The sequence below is a fragment of the Leopardus geoffroyi genome, chromosome C3, assembly GCF_018350155.1.
Source record: "Leopardus geoffroyi isolate Oge1 chromosome C3, O.geoffroyi_Oge1_pat1.0, whole genome shotgun sequence".
NCBI lineage: Eukaryota > Metazoa > Chordata > Mammalia > Carnivora > Felidae > Leopardus > Leopardus geoffroyi.
Window position 1 is genome coordinate 73611440 of NC_059338.1, and position 19985 is coordinate 73631424.

The 19985-nt window shown below is 55.5% G+C and overlaps 1 protein-coding gene across 4 annotated transcripts in view; it reads left to right on the forward strand.

Moving 5' to 3' along the window:
* Positions 1-19985, forward strand: part of AGO2 (argonaute RISC catalytic component 2) — a 112882-nt gene that overhangs the window by 23809 nt on the left and 69088 nt on the right. The window contains exon 1 of one of the 4 annotated variants that reach the window (XM_045453554.1): positions 12619-12773. The exons of 2 other annotated variants lie outside the window; for them this stretch is intronic. In XM_045453554.1, coding sequence (XP_045309510.1) covers positions 12767-12773 — 7 coding nt within the window. In that variant the 5' untranslated portion in view covers positions 12619-12766. Of the gene's footprint in view, positions 1-12618; positions 12774-13939; positions 13946-19985 lie in introns of those variants that run through there. One more of the 4 variants, XM_045453559.1, reaches the window with a different exon arrangement.

Consider the following 19985-nt stretch of genomic DNA (forward strand, 5'->3'; position numbering starts at 1 on the left):
GGCACAAGGGAGGTGTGCTAGAGGGGACGGGGGGTGGGGGGACCATGCTGAGATCCACGTTGGGATGCTTAGCCCTCTCTGGTATAACACTAACACTCGAGAAAACAACAGCTTTATTTTTTCGAGATATAGCTCACAAAGCCCCAAATTACCACTGTATTTTTTATGTGTTGTGGTTAAAGATCTGAAGGATGAGTTATAGTGCCGATAACCGGGTCTGGCAGGCGAGCTCCGTGCCACAGCAGGCAGAGGAAGGCCCGTTCCTCTTCACGAGCGTGAAGGGGCCCAGGGCTGAGAGCACAGGATAGTCACACGTTCCCTGTGGGTGTGTAAGTTACGCATAACGTAAAGTTCTCCATTTGAGAGCGTACTATTCAGTGGCCTCACGTGCACTCACAGTCTGGGGACCACCACCTCTCTCCCAGTTCCAGAATTCTGTCACCACCACCCCCCCACCCACGCCGAGCAGGAACCCTGTACCCACTGGCCACCACTCTTCTCCGCAAGAGTATAGGAGGTACCAAAGTCCGCATGTCACAGGATTCTGCTTGTAGGAGCATCCAGAATGGTACCTCTTGTATCACCTGAGAGTATCTTCAGGGTTCACGGCACTGCAGTGGGTGTTAGTGTTTCATTCCTTTCTATGGCTGGAGAATATTCCATCGCGGGGACGTACCGCATTCTGTTTTATCCCTTCCCTGGACAGTAGACCTTCAGAGTTGTTTCCAGTTAAGATATTTTTAAATTATAAAATTCTTACTTTTCTGTGCCTTAAAGCTTTGCCAAAATTACAAATGGGTGTGACATTAAAAAAAATTTTTTTTAACCTTTATTTATTATTGAAAGACAGAGAGAGACAGAGCATGAGCAGGAGAGGGGCAGAGAGAGAGGGAGACACAAAATCTGAAGCAGGCTCCAGGCTCTGAGCTGTCAGCACAGAGCCCGACGTGGGGCTCGAACTCACAAACTGCAAGATCATGGCCTGAGCTGAAGTTGGATGCTTAACAGACTGAGCCACCCAGGGGCCCCGCGTGTGACATTTTCATCAGGGGATACACAGGACGGTTTGCTACGTTTTCCATGCTGCACTGAGAGCATTGGCTTTTGGACGATGTCACCGTTGTTCCCTGTTTGCCTTGTGGGAAGAGAGCACAGCGTGGGGGAGCCCCGGGTGCCTCTGTGTGAGCGCACGGGTGTTGGGAGCCCTGCTGAGGAGTCTCCCTGAGCCCCTGTTGAGAGTTTGGAATCTGCCTGCTGACGTTAGGCAAATCGAGATGTAGTTGACATTTGAAAAGACATTGCGCCCTGGTGTTTTTTTTTCTCTGTGTCTGTCAGCATGGGAGAATCTTACGTATTTTTAGTAAGCCCTCCTGAGTTGTAAATTTTTAGCGTGAGCCTATCAATTTATAATCATAAAAAACAGCATTCTGCATCAATTGTCGTATTGGCCGTGTCTAATGTATTTCACAACTCGAAGGCATGAGATGTCAATAGCAGAGTGGGGCAAACAGTTATGTTTGACTCTGTTTCACCTCACGGGAGTTCGTCGGCCTGTCCCTTCCCCGAGGACCCCGGTAAGCCTGCTGGTCCCCCCACACGAGAGCCGTGAGGTTCCCCGGCTGCCATGGAGGCCCTGAGCAGGCTCGAAGCTTCCCCTTTCTCTAAGGGTCCGTCTCATTGAGCTTCCTCAGCCACGTGTCTCATCACTCGTGTTTCTGTCCAGTCCATGGTCGGAGGGAAGTGGCCAGAGGAGGGGATCGCTGGGCCTTGGCCCCGCGCAGTGTGGCGGTAACCCCCGCACCGCGGGCAGCCCCAGCCACGGGGGACCACCCGGGCCCCTCGTGAGCCGTTCCGTCTGTCAGTCGGCACACTTCCAGACGCATTTCTTACTCCCGAGCGTGTGTAAGCGGAGAGTCTGATGGTCCCCAGAGCACTCCTCCCTCGGCCTCCAGGAGTCCTAACACGTGGCCGGTTTGGGTTCCTTTCTGGAACAATTCGAAGGCAGTCCTACACGTCGTCATTCATCCACACAGACTTCAGTGTGTGTCTCTAACGACGAGGGCTCTTGAAGCGTGGGGTCACGTACCAGGACTCCCAAGCAATGGCTGGTCCCTAACGGCAGAGGGACGGTCAGGGCTCAGGTTCCCCCGTGGCCTCACGGTTGCCTTTTTATCGCTGGTGTGTTGGCATCGGTGTTTGTATGCACAGTCAGCCGTGAATTCCGGCACACCTGAACAGTTTGCTCACGAATTTTCAGGCTCGTGGAAGTTAACTCCTGGCCGGAGGCCGTTGCCCGGTGACTTCCTGACTTTGCCCACAGTGCAGAGCTTGCGTTGGTCACTCACTTGGTTTTAGGGACACGTGCTGTCCATTGCATCATTTACCGAGTGCCCCCGGAACTCCGTCTTCAAACGACGTCTGCTCCGGGCTCACGGGTTGTGCGCCTGGGCCGCCGTGGGCTGGCGAGGGAGGCAGTTCTGCCATTAAGGCCGGGTGCTCTGGCGGCCTGGACGGCTGGGCTCCCTTGGTGCTGCTGCACTCAGCCTCGTTACCCGCCCCCCCCACCCCCAGGAACCTGGGTGCAAACACCAGGTTCTTCCGAAAACCTCGGACGGTCGTGGCTACTCCACACAGTTCGTTGGCCAGGGCGGGCCATGTACCTGTCTGCGGCCAGCCACCTGCCATGTCTGTGTGCCCGGGAGCCGGTGCCAGGAACGCGCTCCTCACGGAGAGTCTGTGGAAACTGCAGCGTAGGTGAACCTTGAAAGCATTGTGTTCGGTGAAAGCAGCCAGGTGTGTGAGTCTGTGTCCATGAGGTGCCCAGAGCAAGGAAATCCAGAGACAGGAGAGCAGATGACTGACTGGTCACTGGGGGGGGGGGGGGGGGGGGGGGGGGAGGGGAGGGGGAGGGTAGGAGTGACTCCTTGCGGGGTGTGTGGTTTCTTTCTGGGGCGGTGAAGATGTCCCGAAACCAGATGGTGCTGATGGATCTGCTAAAGCCACTGCATCATACACTGTAAAACGGTTAAGGGGGTACCTTTTATGTCGCGTGAGTTCTAATATGGTTACGAAAAACAAAAACAAAACAAAAAACCCCCCAAAACTGGCCCCGGATCATTCTGTGCGTGCCCCTTCCTGAACCCAGATTTCCAGGCTCAGCTTTGGGCTCAAAGGTGCCAGCAGACTTCCGTTTGGAGGTGTGCGTTTTTGGTTGGTTCATGAGCTAGCAGACGTGGCCCTGGGGTCCCACCTTATGCTAAATGGGGTCCACTAGGACCCAGCAGACCTAGTCTCCAGGCTTCACCAAGCTGCAGAGGGTGCTGGGGAAAGTGCCCCCTCGCCCCCCTTACTCGGTGTCAAGATGGACGTGATCCAGCCAGGGACTGGAGCCTGACGTGAATGGGAAAAGGCCGCAATTGTGTCGTTTAAAGACGGAAGCATCCTGCACCTGGCAGGGTCCATAATCTGAGATGTGTGCAGGTGTCCGAATTTCTTTCCAGCCCTTTAAAGAACACCGAGCCCATTCCTATTTACGTTAAGTTGTGGGCTTGTCTCTCTTACGGAAAAATGGAGTAAAGAGGGCTAACAGTCCTGGGGATTCTACCTGCTGGATTTTCAAGAAATCCTAATTAATTATCCTGACACAAAACAAAATAAAAACAAAAACTTGTACCTCTACGGGATGTCGGTACTTATTTTTTTTTTTTAATTTTTTTTAATGTTTATTTATTTTTGAGACAGAGACAGAGCATGAACAGGGGAGGGGCAGAGAGAGAGGGAGACACAGAATTGGAAGCAGGCTCCAGGCTCTGAGCTGTCAGCACAGAGCCCAACGTGGGGCTCGAACTCACGGACCATGAGATCATGACCTGAGCTGAAGTCGGACACTTAACTGACCGAGCCACCCAGGCACCCCGGGATGTCGGTATTTAGAAGCGACATCTCAGATGTCCAGCTGCACCGATTGAGGGAATTTTCTGGTGTCTGTCTTTTGGTAAACTTGCTTTTCAGTGTCCCCTCAGGGAGCTGTATTCATTCCAAGTGAGGGGACTCCAGTCGAGTTGGAGTGAACCTCAGGTGTCTGCGGCAGGAGCCTTGCTGAAGAGAGCAGGGAAATTACTCAAAGCCGAAGCTCGTGTTACTTAGTCTTTTCAGATGCTTTTCTTGGTGCAAGGGGCATTCTGGGATTTGTTTGTTTATTTTTGGTAATTGTACCATGATATGTGCTGATGAACGTGTGCCTTGTTTTCTTTGAAATAACATTACTTTTCACAACATACAGGGATTGTAATTTAAAATAAACACGGGAGCATCCTTACAATAACGTCTGAGATGAAATGCTTGATTGCTGAATATATTGCTGAGGAGAGGAAGTGTGTTTCTTTCCTTTCACAGCGGCCGCGCTGCAAACCGGACCCTGCAGGTGCCCAGGCTGGGAGTATTTTCATGTGTAACGAGAATCCGTGTTGATCACGAAAGAAAGATATAAACAGAAGCTGCAGCTTTCCCTTCATAATATTTATTTGCAGCCTCTCTCGTGCTCTGTTTAAAACGGGACTCTGAAGCGTTCCTTGTAGAAAAGAGTGACTACAGAGAGACGCCTTTGTCCAGGTGCAGGAAGCTCTTAAGGCAGACTCAGAACCGCTCTCGCAGGAACCGAGAAGTTTCTGTTTCCCGTGCGTCTCTCCAGGGCCGTGTGGGCTGGGTGCCCGGCCCGGTGCAGCCACTGTGGGTGACGGCCGAGCACCCCCTCGCCCGCAGGAAGCGGCGTGTGCGTCTCCCCGGGTCTCACCGGCACAGGGGCGGCGTGGGGTGGCCCGGCCGTGGCAGGCCGAGAGGGCCGGAGCCCGAGACATGGTAGAGCGGGAGGGGCCGGGCGATGCCACGTGTGACAAGGAGGTGTCCCTGAGAAGGTGGCTCCTGAACGCAGGCCTCTGAGGAGGAGTGTTTGGGTGGAGGGAAGGCAGGGCGGAAGCCGCGGGCGGAGAGGGGAGCAAGAGCTGGCAGGGTGGCCGAGCCGGGGCCTCTGACGGAGACAGGGTGCTGAGGGGGGGGGGGCGGATGGGGGGGCACAGAGTGACACAGTTTGCCTGCCAGCTTCTGACCGCTGTGTGGACATGGGGGGGGACCACTTAGGAATTGCGGAGTAGTCCTGCGGGTTTGCACCCGTGTGCTCACGGGAGGCGGAGCGGGGAGCTGGCAGACTCCGGGTCCATGGGGGGCATCGTGAAGGTGGAGGCAGGGGGGTTTCGTCACAGGCCGGGTGTGAGGGAGAGTCAGGGGTGACAGCATCGTGGTGGCCTCATGATTGAGACGAAGACCCCGTCGGGGGTGGGGGGGGGAGTAATGCGGGGTCTTGGTGACTCTGTCAGGTGGGTTTGGAGGGGGGGGGGATCCTCCTGATTGGGGGAGGGGTGGTGGTGCTGGGAGGATGGGACTGGGAGGCGCCCAGTGTGGCCAACTCAGAGGGGCGGGGAGAGGGGAGGGCCGGTGAGCGGGCGAGCAGGCGTGAGGGAGGGCGGGAGTTGACGGGACACGTTCGAGTCTGCGCGGTGTGCTGGACGTGCAGCTGGAGCCCCGAGAGGCCTCCAGCGGTGCTCAGGGCGTAGAGGGTGCTGGTGGATGAGGGGGCGGAGCTGGGGAGCAGGGGTCCAGGGCTGAGACGCGAGGAGTCATGAGGAGCAGGCCCGCTCGTTGTCAGGTGCGGCCGAGGGCACTGCCGGGCCGAGGTTTGACCGTGTGACGCGATGACCCTGGGAGAGCACTTCATGCGCATGGTGGGGGCCCCGCCCGGCTGCAGAGCTGGGGGACAGTTAGGAGTAAACGCAACCAGTGGCTCGATGGTTGGGGGGCGGACCGTGGGATCCAAAGACCGCTCTGTCCTGGAGTCTGGCCGGGCCCGCTTTTCACCCGTGAACGACTTTGTGTTAGTTCCTTACAGTGTCCTCCCGCTTGCACTCGTGGGTTCAGAGTTGCTTGTTTCGGTGCCTCGGGATGTTACTTCTCTTTCTTGGGGACGCCTCACCCTTGACGTTCGCTTCTGTCTAATCAGAGCTGCTTTATAGCTGATGTGTGATTTCCTCTCCAGGGTCTTAGAAGGTCTTTTCTCTGTCTCTGTCTCGTTTTGTTGAAGATGGAAACAGCCCGACTGAGAGGGGAGAGTTACAGCAGAGAGGGGGAGGGGTGGCTGGAGCCTTGTCCCTGATTCTGCCCTGGTCTGCAGGCAAGGGCTGGGCCCGGCGAGGACACCATAGTTCTTCCCCCCCCTCCCCCTCCGCCCCCCCCCAGATGCTCCCGGAGGTGTGGGCCTGGGACAGCTCTATTCTTTTTTCTTTTCTTTTCTTTTCTTTTCTTTTCTTTTCTTTTCTTTTCTTTTCTCTTCTCTTCTCTTCTCTTCTCTTCTTTTCTCTTCCCTTTCCTTTTCTTTTCCCTTTCCTTTTTTTTTCCTCTTCTCTTTTTTCTTTAATGCTTATTTATTTTGAGAGAGAGAGAGAGAAAACACAAGGGAAGGGCAGAGAGAGCTAGGGAGAGAGAGTTCCAAGCAGACTCCGCACCGTCAGCACAGAGCCTGATGTGGGGCTGGATCCCCTGAACAGCAAGATCATGACCTGAGCTGAAGTCAAGAGTCGGAGGCCCAACCTGCTGAGTCCCCCAGGTGCCCAGGACACTCTTCTGATGGCTGTTACACCCTCCCTCCATGAAGCCAGCGAGTCCGAAGCTGAGGGAGGGGGCGGGAGGGGCGTGCCGGACATTTGGCCACGGCCGTGCAGGCTGCCGGAACACCCAGAGGGTCACGGGAGGCCGGCAGCCTCTAAGGCAACATGGGACCAATCAGCAGCATGATGTTTTTGTCATACTTGGGGCCCAGGTTCAGACCGGCCTTGCATCAACCCTGGATCCCAGGGGAACCGCTTGTGCTCAGCTGACCGACCAACATCTCCTTTTGTTTTCTTTCTGCCCTTGGACATGTTCCCTTCCTGTGAGCCCCGCAGGGCATCAGAAAGCCCGTTTCTTCTGGGGGCTTCGCAGCCACATGCCCCTTCCATGTGCTGAGCTGTCTGCTAGTTTCCTCCACGTCCTTGAGTGGGGACATGATTGCCAGAAGACTCCCCAGTGAGCCTTCCTCCACAACATACGTATTTAAGGTGTCCTCGTGCAGCCTTCTTTCTTTATTTTTTATTTTTTTCGTTGCTTTATTTATTTTTGAGGGAGAGAGAATGAGGGAGCAGGCAGGGGAGGGGCAGAGAGAGGGAGGCTCCACGCCGACAGCAGCAAGCAGGGTGCAGCACTTGAACTTCTGAACTGAGCCGTGAGATCGTGACCTGAACCCAGGTCGTCGGAGGCTCAACCGACTGAGCCACCCAGGCGCCCCCGTCCTGTGGCCTTCTTTATCGTAACAGGACTGGCTGGCAGCTGGACGTCCGAACAGTCCGTACTGAATTGGGGGCCCTCGTAGGGAACAGCACTGCGACCAGGAAGATCTGGTCGGTGGGCCTGTAAGACATGTGGTGTTTGCTCTGGTTGCTGTGGGAAGAGCCCCCCAGACCGAGGGGTGCAAAGCCACAGCTGTTGTGTTCATGGATTCTCTGGGTCAGAAATTGGCACCGGGCCCAGGGGCGGTGTGCTTTCTCTGCCCCATCCAGCCTCATCCAGGAGGCAGCGGAGTGGCTCAGGGCTGGGACCATCTGGACACCTCTCCACTCGCAGGTCTGGCACCCGGGCTGGGTTGACACCAAGGCTGGTTTCAGCAGAGCCTGCTGGCCAGGGCGCCCACATGGCCTTTCCGTGTGGCTCGGGCTGAGTTCTTCGAGGAAGTATCTGGAAATCAGACATTCCCAGGGAGCAGAGCGGTTGCTGCGTGGCCTCTTCTTATCCAGCCTCACAAATCCCTGGCATCATTTCCCTTTCTCCCCTGCTCTGCTGGTCGAAGCTGTCACCAGTCTGCCCAGACTCAAGGGGAGGGGATGTGGCCCCCAGCTCTCGATGTCAAAAGGAATTGGGTTGCTTTAAGACTGCCACCGTGTTGTCCTTCCAAAACAGTTAGGACCTATTTCGGGTTGAGAAGCAGAGTCTGACGACTGGCTCTGTGGTTCAGGACGGCCATCAGGTGCCCGGTTGTCGTTCGTGACCGTGCTCTTGCATGAGGGCTGTCAGCTAACTGCCGTCACACATTATGGCAGCTGGGAGCTCCTGGCCCTTCCAGATCCTTCCAAACCATCCTGATCCAGCCAGAGAGCCAGAGGAGGCATGGAGCCTTCGCGGGAAGAGTCCAGACTTTGGAAACAGAGACGCTGGAGTCCGGGTCCCAGCTCTGCGACTGTGCGACCTCAGGCAAGTCAGTTCACCTTGTCCGTCTCTGTCTCTTCTGCAAGATGGCGACACTCCCTACCTTAGCAGAAGTGTTTTGAACCTCACGGGAAAGGTGAGATGCCATTTGTCCGGGCACCTGGCACTCAGATTATAGTAACCGGAAGGCATTGCAGGGAATGGCCTTAGTAGTTCAGCGATATCATTAATAAGAGTCATGCGTCGCACCTTCTCGTAGGATCCTGATAGGGAATAACCACCCAGAATCTGGCTCCCTTTTTCCGTGAACAGTGCACATTTCTTGGATCTTTAAGCCCCCGTGATGCTGACTTATCAGCGTGCTGCAGGGGTTTGAAGAGAGAACATGCGTTAACATGAGGCCAGATGGCTGAGCCTATCACCGAGTGCAAGACTAATTAATTGAAGTATCTTTCAAGCAGGTTCTAGCCTCGTCCCTCCTTTGTACCTGTGGTTTTTGTTGTTTCTAAATGGCATCTTTGTAAAAGTCATTTTCCTAATCAGGAGCTGCTCAGGTAGAAGGAGGCAGTGGATATTTAGAATCTTGTTTTCAGCAAGCTTGATGAATTCTTTCAGTTCTCACAGTTGTCTGTGGTTCCGCCGTAGTTTGATGCAAGTGACTGTGCCTCCACGTGGCACTTTCGCGGTTTTGTTTCCAGTCGTGTTGGTTGTTTCTTTTTCTTTTGTTTCTGCACTTGGTAAAACCTGTCAAAGTGGTGATTTCAGGCCTCGCTGTTTGGTTCTGACCTCAGGAGAAACCCTTCTGCTGCTTCTTTTGCGGGAGTGAGTGATGTTTTCAGGAGGTTTTCATTGGGTAACTTACTAGGTCCAAGAAGTCCCTTCTGAGTGGCCACGGGCTTTTGCCTGTCTTGTTTGTTTTTGCTTTGTGAATCACGAGAGGGTCCTGATTTCCAGGCGACATAAGTGTCGTGTGTATGCGTGCCACACGACTAGTGCCAAAATGGGTTTAGACGCGTGGGCGCTCCGAGGTGTGCGTGCGTTAACTGTCTCGGCTAGAGGGCCGCCGGGACCTCAGAGGTAGTGTGAAGTCAGGTCCCTGTGAGGGCCGGGCCGTCTCTCCAGGTGTTGAGAGCAGATGCACCGCCCTGGCCGGCCGCATGGCTTCACGAGGGGGGGCGACACGACTGAGCCTTGGGGTGTGTGGGAGGACACGCGTGGCCCCCAAACCCCTGAAGTCCCAGGTAGATCGGGCGCTGGCATCGGCAGGCTGCACGCGTGACAGAGGTGTGACAAAGCGGGGCGTAAGTTGGAGAACGTGGTGGGTTACTCTGTTGCTCTAGTTGGACGCACTGAACAGGAGCAGCCGGACAAAGACAGTCAGTGGGTCCTGTGAACCTGCGGCATCTGAAAGAGTGTCCTGTCGGGTGGCAGGGGCTCTGGGTGGCTCTGGGCACCGCGGGGTCTCCAGGAGAGAGACGTCTGCTGTGGCTGGTTTCCAGGGGCCGAGACGAGGAGCGGGACGGGCTGGGGAGGGAGTGGGTGTGTGGAAGCCAGGTCAGGGATGCCCTGCGGCTCACGGAGTGGCCCGTGCGCAGAGGGCACAGGGTCGCTGAGGGTCCTGCTGCACGGTGGGCACTCATCCGAGCGGGGAGATGGAGTGTTCTCCTGGGGCAGCTATCAGGCCTGGCAGGGAATGGGGAGGGAGCCGGGACTGTCCTGGATAGAATTTAGCAAAGCGATTGGCTTCAACGGAAAGAAATGTATGTAAGCTCATGCCTGCTCGGTCAGGATTGAAGTCATTTGGTCTTCTAGTTTGGCAGCGGCTTAGAAAGAGCCCTTCTCCAGTAACTGAGCCCAAACCAGCGGGTCCCGCTGAGTCCTGCTGGCCTGGCCTAAGACTCCTCCTCCTCCTCCTTTCATTTTTTCTTTGAGAGAGAGAGCAAGAAGGAGAGGGAGAGAGAGAGTCTCAAATAGACCCCTTGCTGTCAGTACGGAGCCCGATGTGGAGCTCGAACGCATGAACCTTGAAATCACGACCTGAGCCGAAATGAAGGGCCGGGCGCTCTGCCGACTGAGCCCCCCAGGGTCCCCATCTAAGATACTTTTGGGTGTGATGGCTTCAAAATGTCTGACAAAGCCCCTGACTTTGTCCTCCGTAAGGGCCATGGGGACTGTTGTGTGTGTCCCCTTCCCGCCTGCGTTGCCACATCAAGCGGCCGAGCTGCTTTGTGGGGCCATCAGCCCTCCAGGGCGTCTGGCCTCAGTCCCACTCGTCCTTTTCCGTCTGTGTTGGACCACGTAGAATAACTGATACGACAGTGGACAGCCACCTTGCAGCCTGGGCACCCAGGGTCACCTGTCAGTTCCCCAGTCGGGCCGATGACGCGGAGCCTTGGTTCTGAGTGACACGGGTTGTGTGTTAGCCGAGGAAGGAGAGATGATGGGTTTCGCCGCCTAGCCGGTAAAAATAGACACTCATTCTTTCCACGGCAGGCGGAAAGCGAAGACTTCGCTCGGTAGCCCCGTGGGACAGAACTGAAATTGTGGTTTCTTTCATTTTTGATACCATTTTTCTCTTCCTGATTCCTCGTCTGTTAAAATTCATCAGGCCTCACGAGCTGCTGGTGATGGATCAGGATCCGTGGATTCGCGTTAGCTACGCACCCGCCTGCCGGTTGTGCTTCGTCCATTACCCAGGTTAGGGCTTGAAGTCAGGAGTGCGTCCCACGGAAAGAGCCTTGGCTCACGCAGCTGGTCGGTGGCCGTGCCTTCCTTCCAGAAGGACAGACAGGAGGCAGCCAGACCTGTTCCCGGCCGCTCCCAGTGAGAAGGTCACGTTGCAGCACACCCAGTCCACGACTGCCACGTGAACGGCACGTCTGCAGAAGGTGCTTGCCCTCAGGCGAGATGTGCTCCCAACGTGTATGTTTTCTTTCCCATTAAAAAGTGAACAAAACGTTGGTGGCTACCTGCATTTGGCGGTCACAGCTCTAGCTGGACCGCGGGGCTGTCTGTGCGGGCAGCACCCCTGCACGAGTGCAGATGCCACGCTCCCCGAACCGGGCTGTGGCATCGGAAGGGGCCGTGTGTGCTCGGCATTGGGACCCCCGCTTGTGCCTGCTGCAAAGGTTGCACGTAAGCGAGATGGTTTCTTGCCACCTCAGAAACTGACTCAACCGTGTAACCTGAAGGGAGGAGGGAGGAGGCGTGTGGGGCACGGTTATAAATGGGCCGAAATCGGTCCCCTACTTTTTTTCCCTTGGGCGCACTTTCAGTATGAGTTCGCTTTATCTGGGATATAGAACCCGAATTGTGGCTTTAATCTTGGACTTGAAATAAGGGCCGTGCGGGCTTACCTCCGTGTGGCAGGTCCCCGGGCACTGGCAGGTGCCAGGGGGCTCCCCGGGACAACCTCGTGGCCGCGCGTGTGGGGCCCTGCGGGTGGCCTGGTGGCCGCCCATCTTCTAGATGACGGGGCGTCTCCTCCAAGCTGGGCCCCTCCTGTCTGCATCTGTGTGGCTGTGGATGAGGGGCCTCAGATATACGTGGGAATCCTAACACACCCACCTCACATCCTGGATTGGGCAACTTTAAAAAAAAAATTTTTTTTTAACCTTGATTCATTTTTGAGAGACAGAGAGAGACAGAGCATGAGCGGGGAAGGGACAGAGGGAGGGAGACACAGAATCCAAAGCAGGCTCCGGGGCTCTGAGCTGTCAGCACAGAGCCCCACGTGGGGCTTGAACCCACGAACTGCGAGATCATGACCTGAGCTGAAGTCGGAGGCTCAACCGACTGAGCCACCCAGGCGCCCCCTGGACTGGGCAACTTTTTAAAAAGATGTCTCTTAGGCGGAGTACTGGCTATGCTTGCCACCTCTTAGTTTTTGTTGAACTTTGGAAATTGTCAGAGAAAAATAGAGTAAACACCCATTTATCCTCCTGCCAAAATTTGTTCAAAGTTGGTTTTGTAGGTTTTTTAAAAAAATAGCTTTATTATTGTTTTTCTAATAGTAAATAGTCCACTTAAAAGAATCGAGGCAGAAAGCGCAGAAAGACAGCTTATCACATGACCTCCCAGAAGCCACCACTTTTGTTTATGAGCCTTCCTACACCACACGTGTGCGTGTGTAAATACGTGACAAATGGGACTGCCTCCAACGCCATTGTGGAACTTCTCCCGCTTCCCAGTATGTGGAGTCGTCGTTCGCGTGCGGTGTCAGTAGGTTACCGCAACAGCTTATTTAACAGACTTTGTGCTGACGAAGTCCTCATCAGTCATGTGTTGGGTGGGCGTTGATGCGTTCCGGGGCGGGGATGTCTTGCTGTTGTGTGTAGGTGTCTGCGTGCTTGAGGATAAATGCCTGCATCCTGAGTTACTTCATCAGAGGGCACAGAATTTTAACCGATTTCTGTAACATACCTTCGAGACCAGCCAGCTTAGATGTAATCAGACTGATCATTTTCCCCGGCTCTTCTAAATGCCAGGTAGGCAAAAACAGTTGTTTACGATTTCAATTTGCATTTTTTGAACGAGGGCTGAATACGTTTTCTGTTTGTCGGCTACTGGTGTTGCCCGTGCACCCTCTCCATGTTTTCCCGTTGGAGTCTCAAATCCTTATGAATCTATGTAGACCGTCTACCCAGGTTCATGTTTTTAGGTTGGTGAAGTTATTATGTCACAACATTTTCCAAATTTCTTGGGCAACCAGAGAAGCTTTAAAAATCCCGTGTAGTCAGACTGGTCTCTTGTGAGCTGCATTTTGGTTCCAAGAAAGAGAACATTCCGACTCCCGAATTATAAAGGACTAATTTAATTTAATTTTCATTTTCATTTTAGTTTTTTTAAGACTATTCAATTTTAAAGTAGTTCTTTGGATGTCTTTGTTTCAGTTAGAAATGTTGCCTATTTACAATCTGTGTCCATTTGGAGTTTGTTTTGTAATAAGACGTGAGGGAGCTCATCTTAACTTTTCCCTCAAATGTTCAGTGTTCCACCTGTCCCTTCTCTCCTGTCCCACGGTTGAAATGTCACCTTAGCCTGCCCTGAACTGTCCTCACGGTTGCTCCTGACGTGATTCTCTGCCTGCCCGATGCTGAAGTGAGTCCCCCGGGGACAGGGACACAGCAGGTGCTCAGGGAGCGTATGGGACACGTAGCCTGAGGCTGGGCACACAGTCAGACCTCACTTTAGTAGCAGCTGTTCCTGGGCTCTCCTGTGCCAACGGAATGAACTTGGGGGGCCTACTTTATGCACTGTTAGCCCACCCATTTCTTTTGGAAAATGTGTTTGGCTTAAACATATCCACTGTCTCAAAAGGACTTGAGGCACCTTGGCCTGGTGGCAGAACTCATGGGCTCTCATAGCAGCAGGACCTGAGCTGAGCCCAGCTTGGTCTGTCCTTGCCTTCCCGGTGTCCCAGCAGCAAGCTGGGGGTCACACGTGCCTGGCCCACGGTGAGGACTAACCGGGACGGCACACGTGGTTCTTCCCAAGGAATTGCGGGAGAGCTTAAACAAATACACACGCTAGAAGGGGTAGTTCATCGTTTTCTGTTGGTGTGGAGAGATGTCCTTGGTAACCAGGGTGGGTTCATTACTGTCACAGAGCACACAGTCGTGAACTTTCTGCTTAAGAGGATGGGAACAGAAGACGGGAGGTTAGATTCTTGTACATTTGGGGTGATAGAAGGATTTAGGTTCTAAAACCTCACTGGCCGGGCACTGAGTCGCCCTCCGGGGTGCCCTGGTTCCTGTTTGTGAAGAGTGGACAACTCATGTCCGAGACGGGGGATGTGAGGACAGACGAGGAGGTACCTGGAGTCGCGCCCAGAGCATAGTAGATGCTTGATAAACACAGCTTCCTTGGTTGAGATGGTGGAGACGGCTTGTGGAAGACGGAGTCATAGTCTTCACGTGGATACTCCGTGTTTTTGCCGTAAAACACCTCGCGTCGAGTTACAGATCGGTGGAGGGGTTTCTACGAAGACTGAGTGTTGACACTGAGCTAGTGTTGTATTCATCTGTTCGTTCCTTCCTTCCACGGTTGCACAGAAGCCGACACAAGCCCTGCCCTGGCGATGCTCACGAGCTGGCGGGAGGGGCAGTGGCTGGTCAGAGAATCACAAAATAAGTACAGAGTCACAGCTGGTAAGCGTTACAGGGAAGCATGAGAGAGAGACACCTGGGGGGTGGTTTTCGTGTGTCCTCAGGGCTTTTGTAAAGCGCTCAGGTCGCGTGGCCGAATGTCTTGCCAAGCTCTTGAAAGAACAACATGTCCACGGAGCAGGACGGCAGTGGACAGTGGCCATCCCAGCCATTCGGGGGACGCCTCAGCGGAAGGGGGGTGGCGATTTACGTTTCTCGAGGATTTCCTAAATTCCTCCTTGTACTTTTTACAGTATGTGTAATATTATTGGCTAAAGACGGATGGCGGGTCAGAGGGGACATCTTTGATGTATGGGGGAAAGTTTATTAAAACAACTTTTACGGGGAAGTTTTCTTTTTACAGATCACGGGGGTGGCTTGGGGACCATTTCTCAAAGACATAGTGTTTGAAATGATGGTTGGATTTTCACAAAAGTCTATTTAAAAATCTTTTGTGGGTGAAGTTCTGGGAGTTTGCAGTGAAGATAGAGAATAACCTTGTTAGTCACTGGCATGAGGGTGGTTGGATGTTTGTTTTGTGCTTCGTCCTGAAGCTACGTGTGTGACATGTATCCTGTACGTGCTGTTTTGTTCGCTAAAACGAGGTTAAAGTATTTTTAGACTGGTACTCGTTCAACCACAGAAGTCGAGCGAGGCGTTTTGGTGGCAGTCCTCCTGCCGACTCCCCTCGCCTTGCGCGTGGCCCTGGGCACCGGCCAGGACCCCACCGTCACCCAGGAACACCTGCCTTGCCCAGGGCCGTGTCCCCTCGCCCCCAGAGCGACTGGCCCCTCCCTCTCGGGGTTGCCTCTCAGGGCCACTTCTTTGGGCGTGGCCAAGAACGGGGCGACAGATTGGAATTTCCCAGAGGGTTTTTACCACTAGGGGAAGAAACGAAGAGTTACAGGAACTGTAGCCCGCGTGAAGGTGACACATTTCTAGAGAAGGGCTCTGTGACTCCACGGTTGGCTGCTCTCCTCGCAGGGCCGTCCTTCCGCCACCTTGTCTGCGAGCCTGCCCGGGGTTTCGTCTGGGTTCTCCTCCCCTCATCCTCGTTCAGGGGGGGAGGCGCTGGGCACACATGCCCAAGGGAGAGGAGCAGACGGGAGCGCCTCCCTAGGGTGTGGACACATCTTCCTGCTGGAGAAAGGGAGGGCGTCACTTCCCAGGCAGGGACTCGCGGTCGGGGTCTCCGCCGGCCTTGGGGTGTCCTCTGAGCCTGCTGCCCTCTGGGCTGACGGTCACTGTCACACCAAAGCGCCCAGTGGGGCCAGCGGAGCCCTGAGCACGGACGCCCGGCTCCAGTGTGCTGAGAGTGCAGCCCCCCTACACAGTGACCCGGCACCCCTGCTAGGCTCCGCCCACCTCAGGGGCGTCCCCAGCCTCGCATGTCTGGGGGCCGGGCACCAGGGCCCGTACAGGGTGTCTGCGCGTCCCAGCTGGGCTCTTCTCGGCCGCGGTGCCTGAACCGGATGTCAGGGCACAAGCACCTTGTCTGGGCGTCTGGCCAGATAAAAACGCATCCCTCCGGGAACTTGGGCGAGGTCTGGTTTTGTTTTTGTTTTTGATCGCAGCTGGCTCCTTGGCCGCCCGGGGTCTCGCACTGCAGTTCTGCAGAGCGTGTGTCCTCTTAACTTGCTCTCCAGCTGACGGGAGCAGATGTTCCTTTCTGCATTCTTGGTGCTCCGTTCTGAGAATGCCTCCGTTCGTTTCACCGGAAAGGCTGCCGTGACTGTGTGTAATGCAGCTCCGTCGGCTTGGGCGGCCGTAAGCGAGACCCGCCTGTGTAGGCAACAGGTGAATTCGCCAAGTGGCAGCCGTGCGTGCTGGGTGCAGCGGGAGAGGGCTGGTCTGACAGCATCCGCGTTGCGGTCTGTGCCCCGGCCAGTGTCAGAACCCGTCCTTTTCTAGCCTGTAGGGGAAGCAAGGTGTGCGGGAGACCCCCCCCCCCCCCCGGCCCTGGGTGGTGGTGTGGCCCTTCTCGGCCACCGCCTGGCTGGGACCCTGACAAGTCCCTCTTCTCTCCTCAAGAGATGTCCAAAAGCGTGAGGGAGCTGATGTCCGTGCCCGGCTTGGCCCACGTTGTGGCACGGACGGGCTGGATGGCCTTGAGCTATTTTTGTCACTTTCTTTTGCCTTCATGGTTTCTGGCCGATGCCCAATACCACGCACACAGAATTCTAAAAGGAAAATAGAGGCCATGGGATGTTGATACTCATGCTCACTTCGAGGTTCTGGAAAGAGCTATACGGTAGCCTTATGGCATTTGGTGGCAAATCTCCAAATACCCCAGTCCCACCGAGACCCGGGTGCTGGGCGGCCGGGCTCCCTCCGGTGCCCTGTGCCAGCCCCGTGGCAAGTACAGATGGAGGTACAGGGGTTCGCTTGCCAGCAACCAAAGCTGCTTAATTGAAGAGCCAGACTCCGCATTTATTTAGCGACTCTGTGATGGAGATTTTTCTTGAGGAATGTTTAAGTCACCCAGGAGCCAAGGGTCACGTAGGTCTTTTTGTTTCTGAACGTCCTGGACTCCTAATAAGACGTAGTGGAAGGAACGCCGCCTGCGGGGGGTGGGGGGGGCAGGAAGTCTCAGCCCCCCTCTCGGTGTTCTTTCTCCCCACCCCCACCCCCAGGCAGAGCCCCCAGACCCGCCTGGAGCCTGGCTCGAGGTCCGTGACTCAGAGCAGGTTGGGGAAGGAAGGGTGACTGACTCTCCTTGGTTTCCACAGTGACTCCCGGCCCCAAATTCTGCTATTTATTATGTGTCATCTGTGGTCGGGACTGTTGCTCTTGGCCTGATGGCGTGAGCTGGTGCCCCACCACAGGCGGGCAGTGGGGGTGGGGGCGCAGCCGCGTGTGCCCGCGTGTGCCCGCGTGTGCCCAGGCCTAATGGGTCATGCAGGGATTTTGAAAATTCCGTTCCACCTGCTTAGGGATTTAGAAAACAGCAGAAACGAAGGGCTTCTCCGAACAGCCATGCCTGTCTGCTGCTTGCCTTCCGTGCTGGTCACCAGACGGACTTGCCGGGGACAGCGGCCTCCCCCAAGCTGACTCCTGAGCCCGCGTGTAGCTCGGGCCCTGGGACACAGATTGGCCTCGCGCCGTAAACACGAGGCTGTGCTGCGAGGCCGCAGCGGGACGTGTGCTTTCCGAGGTCCGGCTCCTAGCCCCTGCCTGGTAGGCGGCCTGCGTGACGGGCCTGGGGAGCCGGCATGGCAGCCAGTGAGCCGTGAGCCCATGTCCCGTCAGGGACAGACGCTCTGGGGCGGCCTCAAGACAGCCCTGTTCTGAGGCCCGCAGGGCGTGGTGCTGTCCGCAGACCCGCCCGCCCTCCGCAGGGCCACAGACAGCAGGAGGAACTGAGACACCAGTTCCTCTGCTTCCAGATGAGGCTGTGCCGTCCCCTGACAGCGGGCGGTTCTCAGGCATGCGGGGTCACGAACCCCTTTGTCAGTCTGGTGAAGGCGATGGGCGGATCCCTTACCAGAATCCTGTTTTTCAAGGCACAGAACAAAATGTGTAGGATGACCAGGAAAGCCGGTCATGTCGAGATACAGTCATCAGAATATGACAGCAAATGTTACCACGTTTTGTAACCGGTCCACCAGCGGGCCTCATAAATCTCATGATTTTGAAGTAGCCGTGAATTCAGACTTGCTCTGTGGTGTCTGTAGCAGCCGCCACATGACGTGAGGGTCCCAGTGTCCCCACGTGTCCATGTTCATAATGGAAAGAAGCACTACGTGTCACTTGCTCCGTCCCCGTTCACAGACCCTCTGAGCTGGCTGCGTGGATCCCTGGCTGGGAGCTCCTGGCGATGTGTCCTGGAAGGGCCCTCGGCATGGTGGGGAGCCCAGGACGCCCCCAAGGCCTGGTTTGCTGTGTGCGGACTCAGGAGGCACGCGTCCCCAGCTGAGCCTTGAAGTGATGGCGTGCCAGTGGTCAGGGGGCCTCTGACCTGCTGGGCAGGGTAGCAGGGAGGGCGGAGATGAGGGACGGTGGCAGGTGGCAGGGTGGGGCTCCGCAGCAGCACTGGGAGGGGAGCACTGAAGGCTCGCGTCCTATAGCTCTTGAGGCCCAGAATCTGGGTTTAGGCACTGGTTCTGTTCTGTCTCTGCCTGCCCCCCCCCCCCCCGTCTCTCTCTCTCTCTCTCTCTCTCTCTCCCTCTCCCTCTCCCCCCTGTGCTCCCGGTTGCTGCCTGCAGCCTAGGGTCAGATTGAGGAGATGAATTGGTCAGTGAGTCCATTGTTCTCGAGGCTGGGAGCCTGGAGGGGTGAAGGTGGGCTGTGTTTTCAGTGTGTAGGGAGAAGGGTGGGCCAGGAGGGCTCAGGGAGAAGGCGGACGCGGTGGGAGCCACATGGCTCAAGCTGTGGAGGGTGGCCCGCCTGTGCACTGAGCCCTCCCGCCGGCCCCTGCTTCCTCTCGAGGATGTAGGGAGAGATGTTTCTACGTGGGTCGTCAGCACAGCATTTCATTTTTAAAGTGAAAATTTGGAAACCACTGAAATGCATCCGCAGGAGATGGCTCAGTGAGTAATGTGGTCATTAAAGATTCATTTCGGAGAATTGCATAATAGGATGTTAAATGAAAGAGGCCGGTACAAGTCTGCATGATTCTGTGTTAGCACGGGTGCACATGTTGTGTCATATGGGTATGTAGAAGACTGACATTTCAACAGGACCGTCTCCGGTGGCCTTTTATTTTCTCCGTGTTTTTCTGTATCTTCTGTAATAAAAACTACAGTAAATGAAAGCAGTCATCCAGTCTGTGTCTACCATTGCAGGCAAAGACACATCGGTTCAGGGGGCCGTCCCCTGCAGGTGCTGCTTTAGAAGGTGCTCCGTGAGGGGCGCCTGGGTAGCTCAGTCGGTTGGGCATCTGACTTCGGCTCGGGTCATGATCTCATGGTTCGTGGGTTCCAGCCCCGTGTCGGGCTCTGTGCTGACAGCTCGGGGCCTGGAGCCTGCTTTGGACTCTGTGTCTCCCTCTCTCTCTGCTCCTCCCCCACTCACGTTCTCTTTCTCTCTCTCTCTCTCTCTCTCTCTCAAAAATAAATAAACATTAAAAAAAAAATTTAGAAGGTTCTCCATGATCTCTAGCCAGGTGAAGAAGACAGGTGAGGGGTGGGGTATCCTGGGTGCCCGCCCGCCCCCCCCCCAACAAGCTCTCAGTTATCTGGTCCATCCTTCACGAGATAAGATGCGTGTGAGATTTTCTGGAAGGGAGCCACCTTCTTCCTCTTGGAGGGGCTCCTAGCTGTGCATGAAGTTGTGCTGTGGCGCCCCGCTAGTGTGGCCGGCCGTGTCTCCTCTCCCCCAGGAGACTGAAACCTGTACCCTGCTCCTGCCACAGTGCTCATCATATAGCAAAGGGGTCAGAGTGTCTCTTTGGATCCTCGGTTCTGCGACCTCCCAATTCCAGGTAGGAGAGAGGAAAGGTGATTGTGTGGGTTGAAGCCTGAGCCACGGGCCTCTCGGTGGGGTTAGAGCATCACTCTCTCAGGGCCCTGAAAGATCTCCACAGCAGGCCCTGCCCCAGCCTGCCCGGAGCCC